The 18,347-nt window shown below is 41.2% G+C and overlaps 3 protein-coding genes across 7 annotated transcripts in view; all 3 read right to left on the bottom strand.

Annotated features, from left to right (window-relative positions):
- Window positions 1–5,462, bottom strand: part of rassf3 (Ras association domain family member 3) — a 58,714-nt gene extending 53,252 nt beyond the window's left edge. Inside the window, exon 1 of the mRNA XM_023952372.1 lies at window positions 4,646–5,462. Within this exon, the coding sequence (XP_023808140.1) occupies window positions 4,646–5,147 (502 nt within the window). The 5' untranslated portion in view covers window positions 5,148–5,462. The remainder of the gene's footprint in view (window positions 1–4,645) is intronic.
- A 2,055-nt stretch (window positions 5,463–7,517) lies between these two features.
- On the bottom strand, window positions 7,518–10,051 carry LOC101171794 (apoptosis facilitator Bcl-2-like protein 14). Its single transcript, XM_004083220.4, has 6 exons — window positions 9,868–10,051; window positions 8,803–9,202; window positions 8,389–8,552; window positions 8,155–8,313; window positions 7,965–8,078; window positions 7,518–7,885 (listed from the first exon to the last, which is right to left on the bottom strand). The coding sequence occupies exons 2-6, from the start codon at window positions 9,191–9,193 to the stop codon at window positions 7,841–7,843; spliced, it is 873 nt and encodes a 290-aa protein (XP_004083268.1). The 5' UTR covers window positions 9,194–9,202; window positions 9,868–10,051; the 3' UTR covers window positions 7,518–7,840.
- Window positions 10,052–14,440: 4,389 nt separating this feature from the next.
- Window positions 14,441–18,347, bottom strand: part of LOC101166178 (diacylglycerol kinase iota) — an 82,664-nt gene continuing 78,757 nt past the window's right edge. For all 5 annotated transcript variants that reach the window (XM_023952272.1, XM_023952276.1, XM_023952274.1 and 2 more), the window contains one exon: window positions 14,441–18,273. In XM_023952272.1, coding sequence (XP_023808040.1) covers window positions 18,163–18,273 — 111 coding nt within the window. In that variant the 3' untranslated portion in view covers window positions 14,441–18,162. The remainder of the gene's footprint in view (window positions 18,274–18,347) is intronic.

The raw sequence follows: 18,347 nt of genomic DNA, 5'->3' as shown, positions 1-18,347 counted from the left end.
AGGTAGTGAGACGTTCTACCCCAGCAGAGGGGTGAGAGGCTCCACCATCGCAGAGGGGTGAGACGCTCCACCACAGCAGGTAGTGAGACGTTCCATCACAGCAGAGGGGTGAGACGTTCTACCACAGCAGGTAGTGAGACGTTCTACCCCAGCAGAGGGGTGAGAGGCTCCACCCCAGCAGAGGGGTGAGACGTTCTACCACAGCAGGTAGTGAGACGTTCTACCACAGCAGAGCGGTGAGACGTTCTACCACAGCAGAGGGGGAGACACTCTACCACAACAGTGGGGGGAGATGTTGTTCCACAGCAGATGGGTGAGACGCTCCACCACAGCAGATAGGTGAGACGCTCCACTATAGCAGAAGGGTGAGATGTCCTTCCACAGCAGTGGGGGGAGACGCTCTACCACAGCAGGTAGTGAGACGCTCTACCACAGCAGAGGGGTGAGACCGTCTACCACAGCAGAGGGGGAGACACTCTACCACAGCAGGTAGTGAGACGTTCTACCCCAGCAGAGGGGTGAGACGCTCTACCACAGCAGGTAGTCAGATGTTCTACCCCAGCAGAGGGGTGAGACGTTCTACCACAGCAGAGGGGGGAGATGTTGTTCCACAGAAGATGGGTGAGACGCTCCACCACAGCAGATAGGTGAGACGCTCCACTATAGCAGAAGGGTGAGATGTTCTTCCACAGCAGTGGGGGGAGACGCTCTACCACAGCAGGTAGTGAGACGCTCTACCACAGCAGAGGGGTGAGACCGTCTACCACAGCAGAGGGGTGAGTCACTCTTCCACAGCAGATGGGGAGACGCTCTATGCAGGTGCAGCTTTTTTTTTCCAAGTCTGGACTTCTTTTCACACAAATCCCAAAAGAAAACGTGTTGATAGAGGTTTAAAGTGTGCAAAGGCGGCGTTGAACCCTCGCCATGCTGCTTCACAGTTGCTATGACATGAACTCAGGTATTTTATCACAGAATTGGGACATAAGCCCTCTACAATAAATGTAGCCACAAAAAGTATGAAGGCAGCAGAGCGCATGTTTGCACAGCTGTCCTCACTGAGACGCTGTGAAATTCATCTGAACCGCCGGATTCAAACTGTAACCAAAGACGTTCCCTGCCAAGCGTGCCCATCTAACCTTAACTTTATACAGAGGTTTGTAGTCATGACAACGAGAAAAAATAAAAGTCAGAACCAGAACATGGGCCGCTGAGCCAGGGACTCACCGCCGCTCCTGCACAGCCACCGGACCTCCAGGCGTCCGGAGCGCCGCAGTACTTTGGAGAAACGGTCGAAGTAGCGTGAAAGTCTGCGGGCCGTCCTGCCAGCGATCTGGACAAACCCCATCCTGAAGCTAATCCGCCTGCAGTTCAGGACTTCTGTTTGAAAGCACACTGAAGAGGAGCGTCCTCCCTCCCCGGTGTGTGTGAGGTCCCCGAGGGGGGGTGTATCACCGTCCACTGTGGGTGGGGCCCCCAGCAGCTGACAGACACGCAGAAGGAAGGCGGGCGGGCTCCAGAATTTCTCACTGAGGTTTGAAATCGGCCGCGCTGGCGTGAAAGCGCCTGGTCCACAATGATGTTCTGACTGTTCCTTTAAGGTCCTCATCTCCTTCTGTACGTTTTACTGCTTTTAAATAAAGGTTTTACATTTGAATCTATTGATCAGTAAAACGGATAGATGTTGTTTATCAGTATCCAGATTTATTTTGTCAAAATCTCTGTCAGTTTTCTCCCTTTTCTGATGTTTTTCTCTTGTCTTCTGTATCTTTAGTTCCTTTTTTTCATAGAAAATCTACTAAAACCATTTTTTTAAATTTTCTAATTATTTTAGTTATATATGGTTTATATATATCTCTTAGTTTTTATAATAACTTTTATTTGTTTCAGTGTCCGTCCAGGTTTGCAAATCAGGAAAGCTCAGACGAGGCTGGAGATCTGGTTACACAGAAGCTTTCTCTTTCAGCCCATCATTAATGAAGAGACCGGAATCGAACAGCGAACCCAAACGGATGAAGACCCTCGGCTCTGATGGAAGGTTTCTGTTTCCTCGTGGATCAGCAACAGTTTAATCCTGTTAAAAGTTTGCAGGTTTTTCCTCCGGTCAGGACCGGCTGGACGGGTTCTTCCTTCCTGCTGGCAGAGGATTTTTTGTTCCTCTGAGGGATCAAACTGTAAAGACGCTTCCGTGCGGGAGGAACGTCCTGCACCCGAGACGGAAACTAAAGACATCTCTTGGTGGATCTTTTTATCCAAAGACCCACAAACTATTTGTGTTTGTAACAAAAGCAGAACCTGATCCAGAACAGTCACTACGGACATGTTGTCGGCCTTCCATGATGCACGCGTGATGTCGTCCATGTGTTCAGATGTCCGTCGATGCATGAATTCGGTTTTCAGCAGTTTGACTTTTTTACGCAGTTTTTACGTAGTTTGTATCCAAATCTTACGCAATCGTGCATGATTTTTGCAAGATGCGTAAACAAATTTGTGGCTTTCCACGACCGTTCCACATATGTCCAACAGACTTTTCACGCATGAACCACAGATTATTTTATTGATCTTCTAAACCCGTTTTGTCCCTTTTGGGGTCACCCGAGCCTATTCCGGCCACTCCTGGACGGTGGGAGGAAGCCGAAGTCCCCGGAGAAAATCCACGCACGAGAACACGGCCTTTGACGCAAAGATCCATAAATTCCTCCTGAAAGGCTGTTAAGGAGCGCAAAACAATAAGGCTGAAGGCCGATCATAGGCTACGTTCACGCTGCAGGGTTTAATGCTCAAAAAATTTTTTTTGCAAGGCCGTTCACATTTCCTATTAAATGTGAATTTTTGTGATCCCCTCTGTGGCCGTGAAATGACCCAGATTGCGTTCGAACGGATTAATTATTGCGTTCGTACAGGTTAATCATTTCGAGGGAACGGGATAGTATTTCGAGTGAAGGGAATAGTATTTTGAGGGAACGACATAATAATCTGTGGGAACAAGATATTAATCTGTGGGAACAAGATATATTTTAATATCTTTATGTCAGGACACGGGCTCCGTAAGATACAGGTCACATAGGGGCAAAAGAAAATCGGAATTGGGTCCTTTCAGTCTGCAGTGTGAACATTGCCTTACTTTTTCTTTATTGGTCTGAAATAATCAGGTGTGGAGTACCTCAGGGTTTGATACTACGACCTCTGATAGTTAACAAATCAAACAACTCGAGATTCAAGGTGTTAAAGCCATTAAGCACGATTATAGTTTAACCTTTACCAGGTGAGAATCTCACATGACACTCATATTTTTAAGCCGTATTTAGCTTTTTACACATGTACAATGACTACATTTCCTACATTTCATAACCGAAAAACAAATATATGATTTTTAGGGTATTTTTTGTGTTTTTTTGTTTTTTTCTCACTGAAAACTGTTGATCCAACAGAATCGAAAAGACTTAAATTGAATCAGTGCACCTGCTCGAAGGATTTATCCCTTTGAACCGATATAACCAACATTCGGTTTGTCTGTAATCTGTTCATGAGTGACTGTTTGTGAGGTAGTAAATGGATCATTTTTGGTACGATGGAGGAAGAGTTACACGTCTGCAGAGAGGACAACAACGACTGCATTGCGCAGACCGACCATCTGCAGACATCATGAAGGTCTGACGCAGTCATGGATCCATCCATCCATCTTCTCAACCCTCTACGGGTTGCTGGAGCCTATCCCATCTAGTGCTGCGTGAAGGCGGGGTTCCCCCTAAACAGTCTGTCACGCAATTTAGAATAACCAATCAACCTATGAAGCAGCCGGGATTCGAACCTTCTCGCTTTGAGGCGAGAGTGCTAACCACTCTACCATCATGCAACTTTTTTTCTTGTGATTAATTTCAGGTTTTATGATCATAGGATTATGATCATAAAAATGAAGCCATGAATTGTCAACTTATACCGTAACCTTTAGGTGATGTCATTTCCTGTTTGATCCTACAGATGTTTATTTCCAACCCGCTTCACAGATTGGTTCTGTTGAACGTAAAACTGTTTCTTTTCTCCACGTGGTTCTGGATCATCGTTCTGACCCACTTTGGATGACAACCGTCATTTGTCCCATAGACACGCTGCCAAACCAGAAAGTTCCTGAACTCCAGACATCTTCAGCTAAAGAACTCAAACACGAGGAAACAAACCTGCCTCTTTATCTGCTCCTCGCCTCCATTGTTCCTGAAACAATGGCCGGCCGCTGAAGAACAGCCGTGCTCGCACTAGGCCATCCATCCACGCGGGCTCCTTCTAGAACCTGTCCCGCCGCATGCCACCTGCATTCCAGGTGTGAAGCATTCCTGAAGCTGTCACTCAGGGGAAGCCTGTCGCTCCTCCAGAAGGATTCTCTGATGGTTCTTGGTACCAGAACCACACGGTTGGATCTCAATAGTTTTTCTTGGGTTATTTTGGTCAGAACTTGAATAAACTCAGTTTTATTTTAAGACTTTATGTTATTTTTGGTTTTAAACATGTGATTTTGTTTAAGTTTGGTCTGAAAACTGAACTAAAAGTCAACAAATTAGGTAAAAAATAAAGTTTGTTTGTTCTGATCTAAAAAAGTCCCATTAGTCCAAGTTGATTTGACGTTTGATGAAGCTTCCAGCTCAGAACTCACCTGTACAGGTGAGCCCACCCTGCAGGATGAAGGCGCAGCAGACGTCACACCAGGTGAACTCCCCGGGCTCGAACGTGTGTCCCTCCCCAGACTCTTCCTTCACGCGGGGGTCCCTCTCTCCTGGGTTGAAGATGGTCCTGACGTCCGGGGGCCGGAAGCTCTTCTTCCTGCCCCGGTGCGGTCCGCCCTCGTACGCTTCTGCCCCGTTCCTGCCGTTGTAGCTCCTCGGTTTCGGCTTCCGTCCCTCCCCCCATGCGGCGTCCCGGCTCTCGGTGTCACCGTCGGTGGACGGCAAGGAGGGGTGCCGGCGCACCGGCCGCACCACCATGGCGCCCTTGTTGGCTTTGGGGAACCGCATCTTGGCCCCCGGCGGCGGCCACGTCGCCTCCGGGGCCTCGTGCGGAGGAGTCAGCCGCGACTTCTGGACGAACAGCGCCTGGACGCCCAGCGGGGAGTCGTCTGGGGCCGCGGGCCGCGTGGGGGAGTACTTTCCGTTGAACATCACAGAGTCCTCATCCTCTGCGGCGCCGCGGGGAAATGAGCGTCCGCGCGTGGCGCTCCCGCCGCCTGTCGTCAGAGAGCAGGTTCAGGCGGAGGCAGGAGAGGCGCGTGAACGGGTCGGATCTCATTTCCAGGAGCCGCTAAGGCAGAAAACTGCAGGCAGCCTGAAAGCCTGAAGTGAAGCCAGCCCCCTGTGGCCAGACCAGGAACTGCACTGTCAACTTATAGTTGGTTCCAAATTTTATGAACTTTGGGACTAAAAACATTAAATTAAAAAAAAAGATAACCCACAAACTTTAATGAAAATTGCAACAACATTTTTTTCCCAAATATTTTATGTTTCTCTAAAAATGCTGGTTATTTCTTTTTTTTCTTTTATAGGCTAATTACTTATTTTATTTTTATTAGTGTAATTCTTTGTTTTTAAACTACTTTTTTCCCTATTGTTTTATTCTGTTTAAATCACCCTTTATTGTAACTCTGGCTCTAATGAAAAATGCTAATAACTGGAATAAATAATATATTATTTATTTAACTTTTGTCATTTCTGTTTAGATTTTTATTGTGATTGTAAAAGGTTTGATTTACTGTCATTTACTGTTTAAATGTGTGTTTTTATTGTAAACTTCATCAAGTAAAAGTCTTTAATTTTATTTAGGTAAATGACACTAAAGAGGTCAAAGTTTTAAATAAGTCTTTAAAACGAATGAAACTGTTTTAGTGTTGTCCTTTTTGTGCCTCACATTGTAGAGAATAAGAATAAAAACTTCTGCAGCAGGAACATTTTATTTGGCACAGGATTTGATTTTATTTTGAAAGGAACTTGTATGTGCTGTTGTCAAAAGTATAATAAATTGAAACTGCTTCAAATAGAAACATGTGGATGAATATTTTTCTAAGTGATCAAGTGGGACTTGTTCACTGAGAAAATGAATGTCTAAAACAAGCATGTCCAAAGTCCGGCCTGGGATAAAATAACTTAGATTATTTTTTTGTACAAAAAAACGTTCTAGAAAAAAATAATAGCATAAATACATCAGTAAAGGACTTTTTTCATTAGCAGCTACATGAAGACAAGTGTTTTTCTCTGTCTTCAAAATGTGGCTAAAGATGCTACTTTAGGGCCCCCTAGTGGCCATAAGGCATACATGTCCAAAATTTGGTTTATGGGCCAAAAGCAACCCAGCCAGCTTTAGTGAAGTCGGTTATTTCAATAATCGCGCATTTTGTGGTACAAGGACCAAATTTTGCACAGAAGGGCGTTAGCCAGGAGATAATCCAAGATTTTTCAAATACATGTAATGTACATGTAATACTATTTTGTAGGGACACCTCAAGTTTAAAGACTTCCTTTTTTTCATGAACAGCCCACGTTGTTGAGATTGGGGCAACTATTTTTTGTAAGAATAAGTGTATGGCTGCCATTTATTAATAATCTGGTAACTAGCGTGTTTTTCGGAAAGAGAAACTAACTCCATGTCAAATTTGGTGCTCGTACCACAAAATGACCGATTAGTCACCGGCTTCGCTGACTGTCAATCCTAACCCTGAAGAACCCACAGGGTCAAATTTGGCAAAAATGTTATATACATTTTATAGATTTATGTATTTATGTTTTCTTATTTTCTGATAATTTTTGGTTTGTTTCTTCAACTTGGGAATCAGCAAAGGTCAAAATGATTTTGAAGCCCAGAAGAAAGTCGCTCTTGGGTTCTCCAGGGTTAATCCGTCCTGCAGCGTCCCTCAATAAATGTATTATGGCTGTTTGCATTGGAGGCATGAACTCTATGCATCCACAAAAAGGCTTTAATGGGAGGTTTTTGTTTTGTTTTATTTGCAACTGAAATCTTTTTACCTCCTCCTTTTACATCCCACCATAATTACCTGAACACTCATCCTGAACATTTCCTAAATTGTTTATTTTAAGCATAAACACAGAACAAATACACAAAAAAAAACATTAGAAAACAAATATATTTAAGATACTGACTCATAAATTGATTGGAAAACCAATAAAATAAGATGAATCCTAACCATAAATAGACATTTTTACATTGAATACACAGTGATATTCATGTTTATTGGGTTAACTGAATTTATTTAATTCCTGGACTAAATTATTCAAATAAACTAAAAAAAATGCTTAACATTAAAATAAATTGTAATTATTTTTACATTTGCTATTATTTTACTTTAAAAAGAAACATTTTGGGATGTTTATCGATTCACAATAGAGGCAGAAACCAAAATCCCTTTCAAAATAAAAGGTTTTACAGCTTTTGTAAAGTTCCACAGATTTATAGGCTAAATCTGAATTATGCCTCAAATGCAGCAGTAAAAATCAGAAAAAACACAACCAGATGAGACTAAATGGTAATGAAACAAGTTTTAATAATTCAAAACTAAGATTCACAGACAGACAAATTCAGCACCAATCATTTGATGGATTTTATTTTGGTTTTGGAGAAAGTGCAGTTGCTAATGGCTCTGTTTGAAGTACCACAGATTTCATTTAAAGATAAACTTAATGGTCATTAACTTCATTAATGCTACAAAAATAACTCCTCAATGTTTTTTAAGTATATATTGAAGATAGAGGAGCTGCTTCGGCACACACAACACCAAGTCTGAATTTGGCCTGCATCTTTGAGGCGTGGCCTCCAGGAGGCGCCGCCACCTCTGGAAGAACCCCCGTCACTCCACTTCCTCCTCTTCCTCCCCGCTGTGGAGTTCTGCTTCCTGTAAAACCAGATGGTGAAGGAAAACCGTGAGTCAGTGAGTCAGGCGGCTCGTCAAAATAAGAGCATGAAACACGTACGTGTTGACTCTGCTGCTGCACCCAGTGTGAGTAATGCTGCCGAAGATACGCGGCTCCAAAGTTCAGCATGCGGCTCGAGGGGAGGGTGTCCACCGCTGACAGACGACTAGTGATCTGGCGGGAAAAAAAACGGCATAGGCTCATCAAGATATCGGTTTTCCACAAAAGGAAAAGATAAATCTCGTCTCACCTCGCACGCCACAGCGACCTGAGTTTCTGTGGACGCTTGGGGCCTCAGATCGTCCGATCTGGAGTTTCTGTAGCCTATCCTCTCCAGGAAGGTGGTCAGGAGGTTCTCAAAGAAGCTGTAGCTGAACAGAACTGTGGGGTTGACCTTTTCCTCTTCCATCTGCAGACACACAAAAGCATGAATCACTTTGGTGGCTTTTTTCCCCTCAGAAACCCCGCCTGGAGCATTTCCTACCTTCTGGTTGAGCATGTCGCCGCTTTCCCGCAGCAGCAGGCCGATGAGCTTCTCCAGGTCTCCCTCTCCGCCGTCTGACTCATACTCATCGGTCGCTATGAACTCGACTTCATCGGCGATGCCCGTCAGACGCTTGGCCACTTTTTCAAACTCATTCTCTGCAGCTGGAGGACAAAATCTGGAGTCATCAGGGGTTTCTGACTTTTCCAAAACGGTTTTAGCTTCAGTTCATACAAAAAAAGGGTTTCATCTGAATTAAAGTGAAATAATTATTTGGAAAAACTGACATTTTTATTCACATTTCTTTTCTGAAAATGGATCTTTTTCTATTTAGCTTTTTGATTTTGTTTTACTTTGAAAATCTTCAGAGTTTTACTTCATAGTGACAGAAATGAGACTTTGATTTCCACTCACTTTTTTCCGGTAAGAAACTTCTGAGCAGAACTTTGGGTTCAGGAGCAGCTTTGGGTTCTGGTTCTGGTTCTTCTGTTTTGGGACTAATACATTTTCCGATGATGGGTATGCGCCTCCAGCCCTTTTTCCTCTTGTTCTTCCCCTTCCTGTTTGGCTCTTTGGTGGTTCCTTCGTTGTCTGGCGCCGGAGCGTTTGCAGCCGGGTTAGTCTCTGCCGGGTTAGGCTCCTCCAGGGCCTCTGGGCTCCTCTTCAGCTGCCGCCGCTGGGCAAAGGCCCTCATTAGTTTATGCTCCATCGTATTCTCTATGTCCTCCAGGTCTGAGGCGGATATGGGGTCCAGAACCGTGGCTCCAGCAGAGCCGTTGATGCCTTCCATGTGCCCGTTGGTCATGCTGGTTTACTGTAGGGGTGGGAAGCCAGCGGGTGTTAGTCAGCAGGTTCTGACTCTGAAGTGAATGGAAATGTTACGAAATACTTCTGACAAACACAAAAATATGAGCAAAGTCTGCTGAGGGGATTTTCAAACTAAAAGAATCAAAAATCCCCTTTGATTCCTTTTTATTATCAAAATAAAACCTCAGATTCCCTGGGAACCCATTAATTGACACTTGTAGTAAATCTCTGCATTTAAGAGGGTGGAAACTGTACACATTTGTGTTTTCTGTGCCATCATAACGATTAACAGTCCTATTTAAATATAATGACAAAAAAAGAAAAGAAAAAACATCTTTTCCGTTTTTATGAAGACACAAGAGGAAACTTAAAGTTCAGCGGAAATCGAGTCACGACAGTTCAGGCCGATTTACGACAACTGACAGAAAAGGTTTCGACGAAAAACAAAATAAAAACAAAAAAACTGACAAGAACCGACAGCCGCCACGACAAAAACTAAAGATAAAGTTGGGACAAATTATTCGAATAAAAATAAAGAAGAAAAGTATTTAAGATGAAAACGCCGGAAAAGCTTTAAAGTTAAAACAAACAAGTTTCGGTTATATTTTAAAAGGGACACATTAAATGCGCTCTTAGCTCATATTTTCGTTAATAACGTAAACTAAAACTTACGTTTAATGCTTGTAGAAACCTTTGAAGACGATTTGAAGTCCGACTGCAACCACTTCTGATCATCGACTAACTTTTCGACCTGCGATTATTGAGCTTTAAGCAAGGGGGCGTGGCGTAGTGACGTAGTATCACGTCACAGAGGTTTATTCTCAGAATCGAAACAATTTTAAAAGAAAGCAGGGGGGTATTCCAGGAAGCATGTTATGCTAGCTCCCACGGTAAGTGTGAGGCTAAGGAAGTTGATAACCTCAGCTTTCGGTACCAGAAATGGAGGTATGTTCCAGAGTAGGTCAAGTTGCTATAGCAACATAACCTGGTCCGGAGCAGGTTTAGTTGAAGTTTATTTTGTTTTCAGAGAGGTGAAGCAGCATGGCGTGTCCATTTGAAGATGATTTAGTGGATGAAGAAGCTCAGATAATACTTTTTCCACCGTGAGAGGCTGATAAGACAATGTATGGATGTTGGAAAGATAAACTTTGTTGATCTAACTTAATCATTTGCTTCAGTTAAGATAATTAAAAAAATCATTTTTTTGTTAAGTCAGTTTAAAAATAACACGTAGTTCAGTTCAGACAGTTATTTTACTTTGATGGAATTTCCTAAAATAATTGCATACACACTGTGTCTAGCGCTGCGTTCATTTAGACATATGAGAGTTCAAGAATTATAATTAATTAAGATGGAAAAAAGATTAATTGAATTGGAGTAATATGACATTTAGTTAGATAAATATGTAAATTTGAGTTGTATAAACAATTATTGAGTTTTATAGACGTAAGAAATTAGGTTGAATAAACTTAACTCAATTACTTGTTACCAATAAGTAATTCATTTATGGTAAGTGGGCAAAATTGGATAAGTTATATATATATATGCGTCACAAGGAAAATGGAAGATCAGAAACTCGTGCGTTTACTTTGTCTGTTCTTCTACTACAAGCAGAAACTCTTTCTTTTGATGATGCAGCCATATTATTTTTTTGATGGACCTATAATCTTTATACGCCCTCATTAAAAGCTCAGACTCCGTCTCACTGAAGTGTCGCGCTCCCTTTTTTTCTCCACACGTTTCCATGGTGACTCTGTGAATCGGCGATCCATTGAGAATGTCTTTATGTACATGCCGTGCACGTGCATTAACCCAGGGTTACCAAGTCGAGTGTAATTACACCAACTCATATCCGGTCTATTGGAATCGACATACCCAGAGTAAGCAAGTTCAGGCGGATTTCAGCCAGAGTTCAGGGTTAAAGTCAGGCTAGTTTAAACATGCTTCCTGGAATACCCGTCAGGTTTTCATTCATTCATTCATTTTCTACCGTTTTTCCCTTTCGGGGTCACGGTGTTGCCGGAGCCTATCCCGGCCACTTGTGGGCGAAGGCAGGGGACAACATGGACAGGTCGCCAGTCTGTCGCAGGGTAGAATGTTCACGAACACACACCCATTCACTCTCACACTCACACCTAGGGACAATTTAGAGTTGCCAATCAACCTATGAAGCATGTTTTTGATGTTCTCAGGTTTTATGTATTTAATTTCAAAGAGTATGATTTTCTACCAAAGTGTTTTTAAGCTACACGAATGTAGAACTTTCAAAATGTTGAATTTGTGTAAAATGTGATCCTAATTGCTTTGAGTTGTTCCATAGATTTGATGTCTCAGGTTTTAATTTTATAAGTGAGGGTTGAATTTAATTGTTGTTGTGTTATTCTGTTGTAACCACACAATCAGTAAAAACAGTCTTCATTGTAAAAAAAAACAAAAACAAGAAAATTCAAAAGAAATCTCTTTTTTTATACGCATCTCATTTAAAACAAAAGTTTGTCAGTTAACACAGAATACATTTGATTTTATCCATTTCTTTATTTTATTTTAACATCCATAGTCTTGGTGTTCGGTTTTATAACAACCCTAAATAGATTACTAACATGCATGAATACTAAAAATCAAATTATTAATAAAAGATATCAGCGTATATTTAAATTAACGGTCGGTGATTTTTTTCGTTCAAAAAGTATTACAGTTTATTTGTACAAAACATTTACAGGAATCTATTCAACTATAATAAAACAAATAACTCCATACATGTCATCATATGAATTTACTGTTTTCTGACAGTTTTACTTTATAAAAAATCTTCTTTTTTTTAATGGTGGAAGCTTTTACTTTGAAATGATAACATTTATTTCTAAAAAAGTAGGCAGAGGAAGCAAAAGGAGGAAATAGGTGAAATATTGTTTACTAGTCTGGACTTGTCCTGGTTGAAGACGATAAACTGTTTTGTCACAAACGAAACCAGGTCAGTCTGGAGTGACGCTGTGAGTGTCACTTCAGGTTTCTCAAGAAACAATACGATTAAATTATTTTTTTAATTAGCCATAAAGAGAAAAAAACAGAGTATAAATCTTTATAATTTACACAAAATTGTGTCCCCAGAATAAGTGTGTCGGACACGGCCCTCGGTTGGTTCAGATCTTATTTATATGGCGGGAGTTTTTCTGCCCAACGAAAGATTTTTCACCGCTGAGACGTCGTTCCTCGGGGTCTCCATGAGTCATGTAAAACTTGACATGACGTGTTCTCATGTGATGGTTTCCTCTGCTGGTTTTTTCCATAAGTCCTGGAAGCGTCCAGACTGATGGGAGAAGAAAAATAAATACTGAAACTGCAGCTTCAGAAGTTCTTCAGTGAAAGGTTTAGGAAACCTGAGAGAAAGAACCCTTCTGAAGAACACTGGGAGAAGGTTCCAGGATATGTGACAGATGCAGGGTCCCAAGTCTGTTGAGCATAGTTGTGGCCTCACCATCACTGCTGGAGTCATCAGTGTTTGTGAGGAGAAGGGAACTTTTGAAAGGAAATTCCAACTAACAGGAAGGAAAACTTACATCAGACGCACAACATTTTTAATGAAACTATCAAATGTTGGTTCTAAATTTCACAAAATGTTCATCTATAAATAGAAAAAATACATAAAACGGTGGAGTAGATGATAGACGAACCGTTATACCAAATTTAAAAGTGCTGGCACACATGTTCCCACATTCAGATAACGATCTTTTAAATCATTTTTTTGAGTTTATACAAACAGAAAACAAACCCCAAAGTAAATATAAGTAGGTTTGACATGTTACCAATGTCTACGGCTATTTTAAGTAGGTTTGTCGTGTTCATCCATCCATCAATAGTCCGAACCTTCTCAATCAGTTTTGGGGTAATGAGGTTGCTGGAGCCTATCCTCACCACTGTTGGGTGAAGGCGGGGTTCAGCCTGGATGACATTCATCCAAAACACACTCATATTCACACCAAAGGGGGCAATTTACAGACATTGATCAACATATGAAGCATGTCTGTGGAGTGTGGGAGGAAACACAGAACATGCAAACGCCACACAGAAAAACCCGGCCGGGATTCGAATCATAATTTTTTCTGTGAGGTGGGAGCGCTACACCACAGCACAGCTCTCGTGTAGATAAACCTGAAAAAAATATAAAGAAAATTTCAAGTCCATTAAGATACTAACGTATACGCTCACTGAGTTTCCGATTTACCGGAAAATTACAGTTTTTTTCTTGTTTATATATGACTTTTTCTCATAAATTTACGTGTTTTAAATTTGTAAATTAACGCCATTATTCTCACAATTTAAAAATTATGAATATTTTCTCATAAGTTTAGGACATTAAAGTCCTACTTAAAAAAAAAAGGTTTTGTTTGTCAAATGTCGTAAATTTGAACACATGCTAACAATTGTTTTTAATGCTAAACATAATGTGACCAATTTGCCAAAGTAATAACATTTTACCAAAACTATGAATCCACTTTATTCTGATGAAAACATAGATGATTTATAAAAAAAAAGATTACGGTACCTAAATTTTTCTAAAGACAAAACAATGAAACGCAATGCATTGTGGTCTATAATCACCAATCTAGTGGGCATCGATGCACACTGTTTCTTCAGGGACTTCTGGGAAATTTTGGGATTGTGGATTCGGACACCTCGACAAAATGATGAACCCCATGATATAGTGTACTAAGTAGTGAGGGATTTCGGACAAGCTGAGAATTTTAGCACGCTAAAAAGTGAGTTTGTGACATGCTAATGTTATATTTCCTTAAATTAGCATGTTTAGATGGAAAAAAACAAAAATACTGTCGAAGCACAAAAGAACTGTAACAGTTAGCATATAACCTACACATAAAAATGTTTGCAGTAATAAAATGGCATCATGCTAAAGAAAAAGATGATAAACCAGAGATACGCACAAAAAATTAGCACAATCGTTAAAACAGCTATAAGCATCAATGCTAAACCAAACTAGCTAGCAGGCTAAACCAGGACAACAGTGAGCGGGAAATGTTTAAACCTAAAATATTTAGGCGTTTTAAGCAAAAAAATATCAAAAAGGTTTTATTAACATTGGATGTTATAATGTTAACCAATAAACAAATATTAAAAACATCAACAGGCCCAAGTGTTTTGAGCATTTTCTGAATCCATTCTTTTTATTTGCTGAATATCAACACATCCAGCTGTGCCTGTTTATCTTTTTGAAATAATTAAAGCAGCATATGAATCAAATTTTAATTCAAATTTTATCACCAACGCAAACATCACAGTAAAAAGTGGAAAGCAAACAAATAAGCATATCAGCACTACCAATACATTTTATTAACATATCTTAATAAAAAATAATTTTAGTCTGTTCAAAATGTATTTTATATGATCTATTTCACAAAATGTGGACATTGTAAAATAATACTTTCTTTTATATACATCAGTTCCTAAACGATGCTAACACAAATTGTGTGTGTTTTATAGTCACTTTAAACACAAACAGTATAGTGTGACTTTCTCAAGGTCACTTTTTACCAGTAACATATTTATTTCTGTGTGAATTATTCTTGAAAATAAACTTTAAAAAAAAGGAAAAAAATGAGGAAACTGCTGTGTATTAAAAGAGGGAGTTTACCAACATTCACCCAAACAGGAAGTAAAATCAGACAAACAACAGCATCACAAATCGATAAAACAACAAACTTCAAGTAATCCCATTGTAATCAGCAGCAGAAAAGAAAAATACAAAAGCAAAACACAAACAAAAACACACAACACATGCCCAACAATAGAAGAAAAGCAGCTATAAAACTTTTGAAATTATAATAATTTAATAATTTGAACAACAAGAATGCCATTCGTTTTGTAATGACCAGAAAACATATCCGAAGTAAAAAAATGCCATGCACTGTGATGAAAGACACTTGAATTCAAACGTATGCATCTACCCCATAGAAAGTGTGTAGGAATGAGTGTGGCTGTCGCTCACTTTCAGTTCAGAGCAACACTTTTAAACACAAAAACTCCAAAGGAAGCGCTCTCAATCAGGTATTTCAGCAGCCGCTGTGGAAGTCCCGCCTTGAAAATAAAAGGAAATTCCAAAAATAAAAAAACAATCCCTCCATTAAAGCCAGCACATATTTGACTTTTTTTACATTTCCAAAGAGAAAAAAATAGTTTTAAAAGCCTTTATTTGTCGATAAGTAACACTGTGGGTCGCCGCTGCACCTACAAGCAGAGTTTCCACAACGGCTAAACGCCATCCCAACAAAAACGCCAACAATTTTTTATTTGAACATTAAAAAAAATCACTTTTGTTAGCAACAGTTCACACCGTCGGAGATGCCGCGGCATCTGTCCTTTGACATTCATGCACACAAAATGAAAACCAAGAAAATAACAAGAAGAACCTCAACCGGCACTGAAGTAACATTGCACATTCAAAACTCCTCTGTGCTAAATGCTCGACTATGTTAAAACATTAATGTAATGTAAACGTTTCATACAGAAATGCAAAAACCCAAAAGTTATTCATCTATATTGCATTGAATATGGCTCAGATGATGATGTTTTTTTTGTTTTGTTAGGTAGCTGGAGAAAACGTACGTCAGATATGTGTGTAGCGCCGTCTTATTTTTGATAACTGGCTCCGCCTCACGCACAGAAGAAACACGCCTGCTCTTAGGGCCCTTTTTATCTGATATGGACTTGGCGCCGTTAGCCCGCACAGGTAAAACCATGTTGGATCAGAAACATCACGAATGAAGGAAGTTGCTGTGGGGTTCAGGGGTCGTGACCTTTTAATTTTACTGGCTGATGTTATTTGCATTTACGCGAGACCCAGCGCATACATTGATTGAGATTCATGTCGGCCGCACATATTTAAAGTTAAAGTCCCGTTAGGCGTCACGCACCTCGGTGTGTGAAGATTGTTCTCCGCAGTTGCCCCATCCCCTCGGATGGGGTTTGCTGAAGACACCGCCGCCCTCAGAGAGCATTTATTGTATCAACCCTAACCGCGATCCTAACCTTAACCCTTCCCCCAGGTCGGTGCGGTCAAAAAAAGTTCAGCACTGGCCGCACATTTTAAGAAAATGTCATGCAAATGGTCACTTTGTTTGTTTGTTACCCCCACATCTGCGTCAATTCTGGCCTGTCTCCCCACCATTGACTGGATATGCGAACTGGACTGAGTAGCCCCTCCCCTCTCGTCAATTTTCTTTTCTCTGCTCTTTGGAACTGCTGTGACAATTGAATTTCCCCAATATGGGATCAATAAAGGAAAGTATATCTAAATCCCCCCTGGCGTTCCAAACAGGAAGTGCCCGTTGGCTCCAAGAAGCCAAAATCCTGTCGACTTCTATGGGCAACTCCAGTGTCTTCATGATTTCCAGATATCCGAGCTCTGCTCATGACTGGTTACCTGGTTCAGGTGTGTCCAGCCAATTAGAACAAGCCAGGGCGGGGCCATGGCGGAAAACACGCAGGAATGCGGCCCCCAGGGCCGGGAGTCGCCCGTCCCTGTTCTTGATAATCCTCATTTTTTCCCGGTTTTGTTTTGTTCTGAACTGGGCCATCGGGCGACTCGTTAAATGTAGGTGGTCCTACGTCCAAAACGTTTGATTGACAGAGGTCATGTAGCCTGCTTTCAAGTGGTAGAGGTGTGGCTTTCCACTGAGCTCACTCCTGATTGGTCAGAGCGGTTGATATAGAAACTCAGGCCGACTTGGACCAATCACTGGTTACTGGCGATGTCCGTATCACAAGAAAAATGCCAACTGTATTGACCTCATTTGGTTGGAGTCATTTTCCGCAGGTGAGGTCACACTCACTCGGTCCAATTCTCCTTTATAAGTCAGCAACAGGTTCTGGTCCAGAAGCAACATGACGGTTCTGTCACGATTTGTTCATTTTGTAGACAAACAAGTTTAAATGGGGACTTTTTGGGATGTTTGTAACAGAAGCTGCTTTAAATCCAAACATAGCGATAAAGTTTGATGATTATTTAGATGGAAAAAAGTGAAAAATAAAAAAAAGTGTCACTTCTTTTTATATTTGCAGGTTTTTTAACTATAAGATTCTGAACATCACTGTTCTGTACACACACACAAGCATAGTGAAGATCAAAATATTTTTTTTGTTTGCTTTAGTTAAATAAGAAAATAGAAGCTTATTGGATTTAAAGATTTTTTTCCCATGATTCTCAGCGAGATAACTGCAACATTAAATTAAATCACACAATCTGTCACACACCTAGGTGTGTGAAATTTGTTCTCTGCATTTGACCCCTCCCCTGGGGGAGCGGCGAGCTGCAGACACAGCTACTTGGTGGATTTAATGCTGAGGGAGGCATTGGGTCCCATTTTTAAAGTCTTTGGTATGACTCGGCATGGGTTTGAACCCACTACCTTCCAGTCACAGGGCGGACACTCTACCACAAGGCCACTGAGCTGGTTATTTGACAGGAAAAACTTTCAAATGTTTGTGGACTTTTTTCATAAATGTGATTTCTAACCACGAAAAAGGTAAAAAGACGGAGAAACAAGGTAGAAAAAAAGCTGGAACCATCAGAGTCATCTCTTTGGCACAAAGGGTTTCATGGGATAAATACAGCTTCATAAGCTTTTATTTTGAAAGATTTTTTGTTTTGACGCTGAAGCACTGAAGAATCGTGAAACGTAAGCGGAGCCGGGGAGCTCGTTGTGGCCGGTGAAATTGCACTTGCATCCTGAACTATTCAAGGTAAGACAGTCCGTCCATCAGCACAATCAATAAATAGAAACACAAATAAATAAATACAAATAAATATTGAAGCGGTCAAATATCCGCCGCCACAGCAGCGAGGCAGTCCAGCGCTTCTCTGCAGCCAAGAGTTCGTCTCAGTTTCACTCCCACTTATGTTCAGCTACGAGTGTGCAGAGTCCATGTGTGTGTGTGTGGGTGTGTGTGTGCGCCTCAAACGGCCGTCTCCAGGTCCTCCTTGCTGGAAGGGGGCGGCGGCCTTCGGGAGCTCAGGTAGTTGGAGAGTTCGGCGTCTTCCTGTGCTTGGTCTGCAGGCGTCTTCCCCTGAACACAAACGACACAAGAAGATCCATCAGAACTTCTCCTGAAGCCCGAGGATTTGGAAATCCGAGGTTTTA

The sequence above is a fragment of the Oryzias latipes genome, chromosome 23, assembly GCF_002234675.1.
Source record: "Oryzias latipes chromosome 23, ASM223467v1".
Taxonomy (NCBI): domain Eukaryota; kingdom Metazoa; phylum Chordata; class Actinopteri; order Beloniformes; family Adrianichthyidae; genus Oryzias; species Oryzias latipes.
Note: the sequence above shows the minus strand (reverse complement) of the source record. Positions and strands in the feature narration are given on the sequence as shown.

Excerpts from the sequence above, each read along its gene's own strand:
- LOC101171794 (XM_004083220.4), bottom strand. The coding sequence starts at position 9,193 with ATGACCAACGGGCACATGGAAGGCATCAACGGCTCTGCTGGAGCCACG. Across the intron at positions 8,079-8,154 it reads AGGTCGCTGTGGCGTGCGAG|ATCACTAGTCGTCTGTCAGC; the intron begins GTGAGACGAGAT and ends TTTTCCCGCCAG. Across the intron at positions 7,886-7,964 it reads TGCAGCAGCAGAGTCAACAC|GAAGCAGAACTCCACAGCGG; the intron begins GTACGTGTTTCA and ends CTGGTTTTACAG.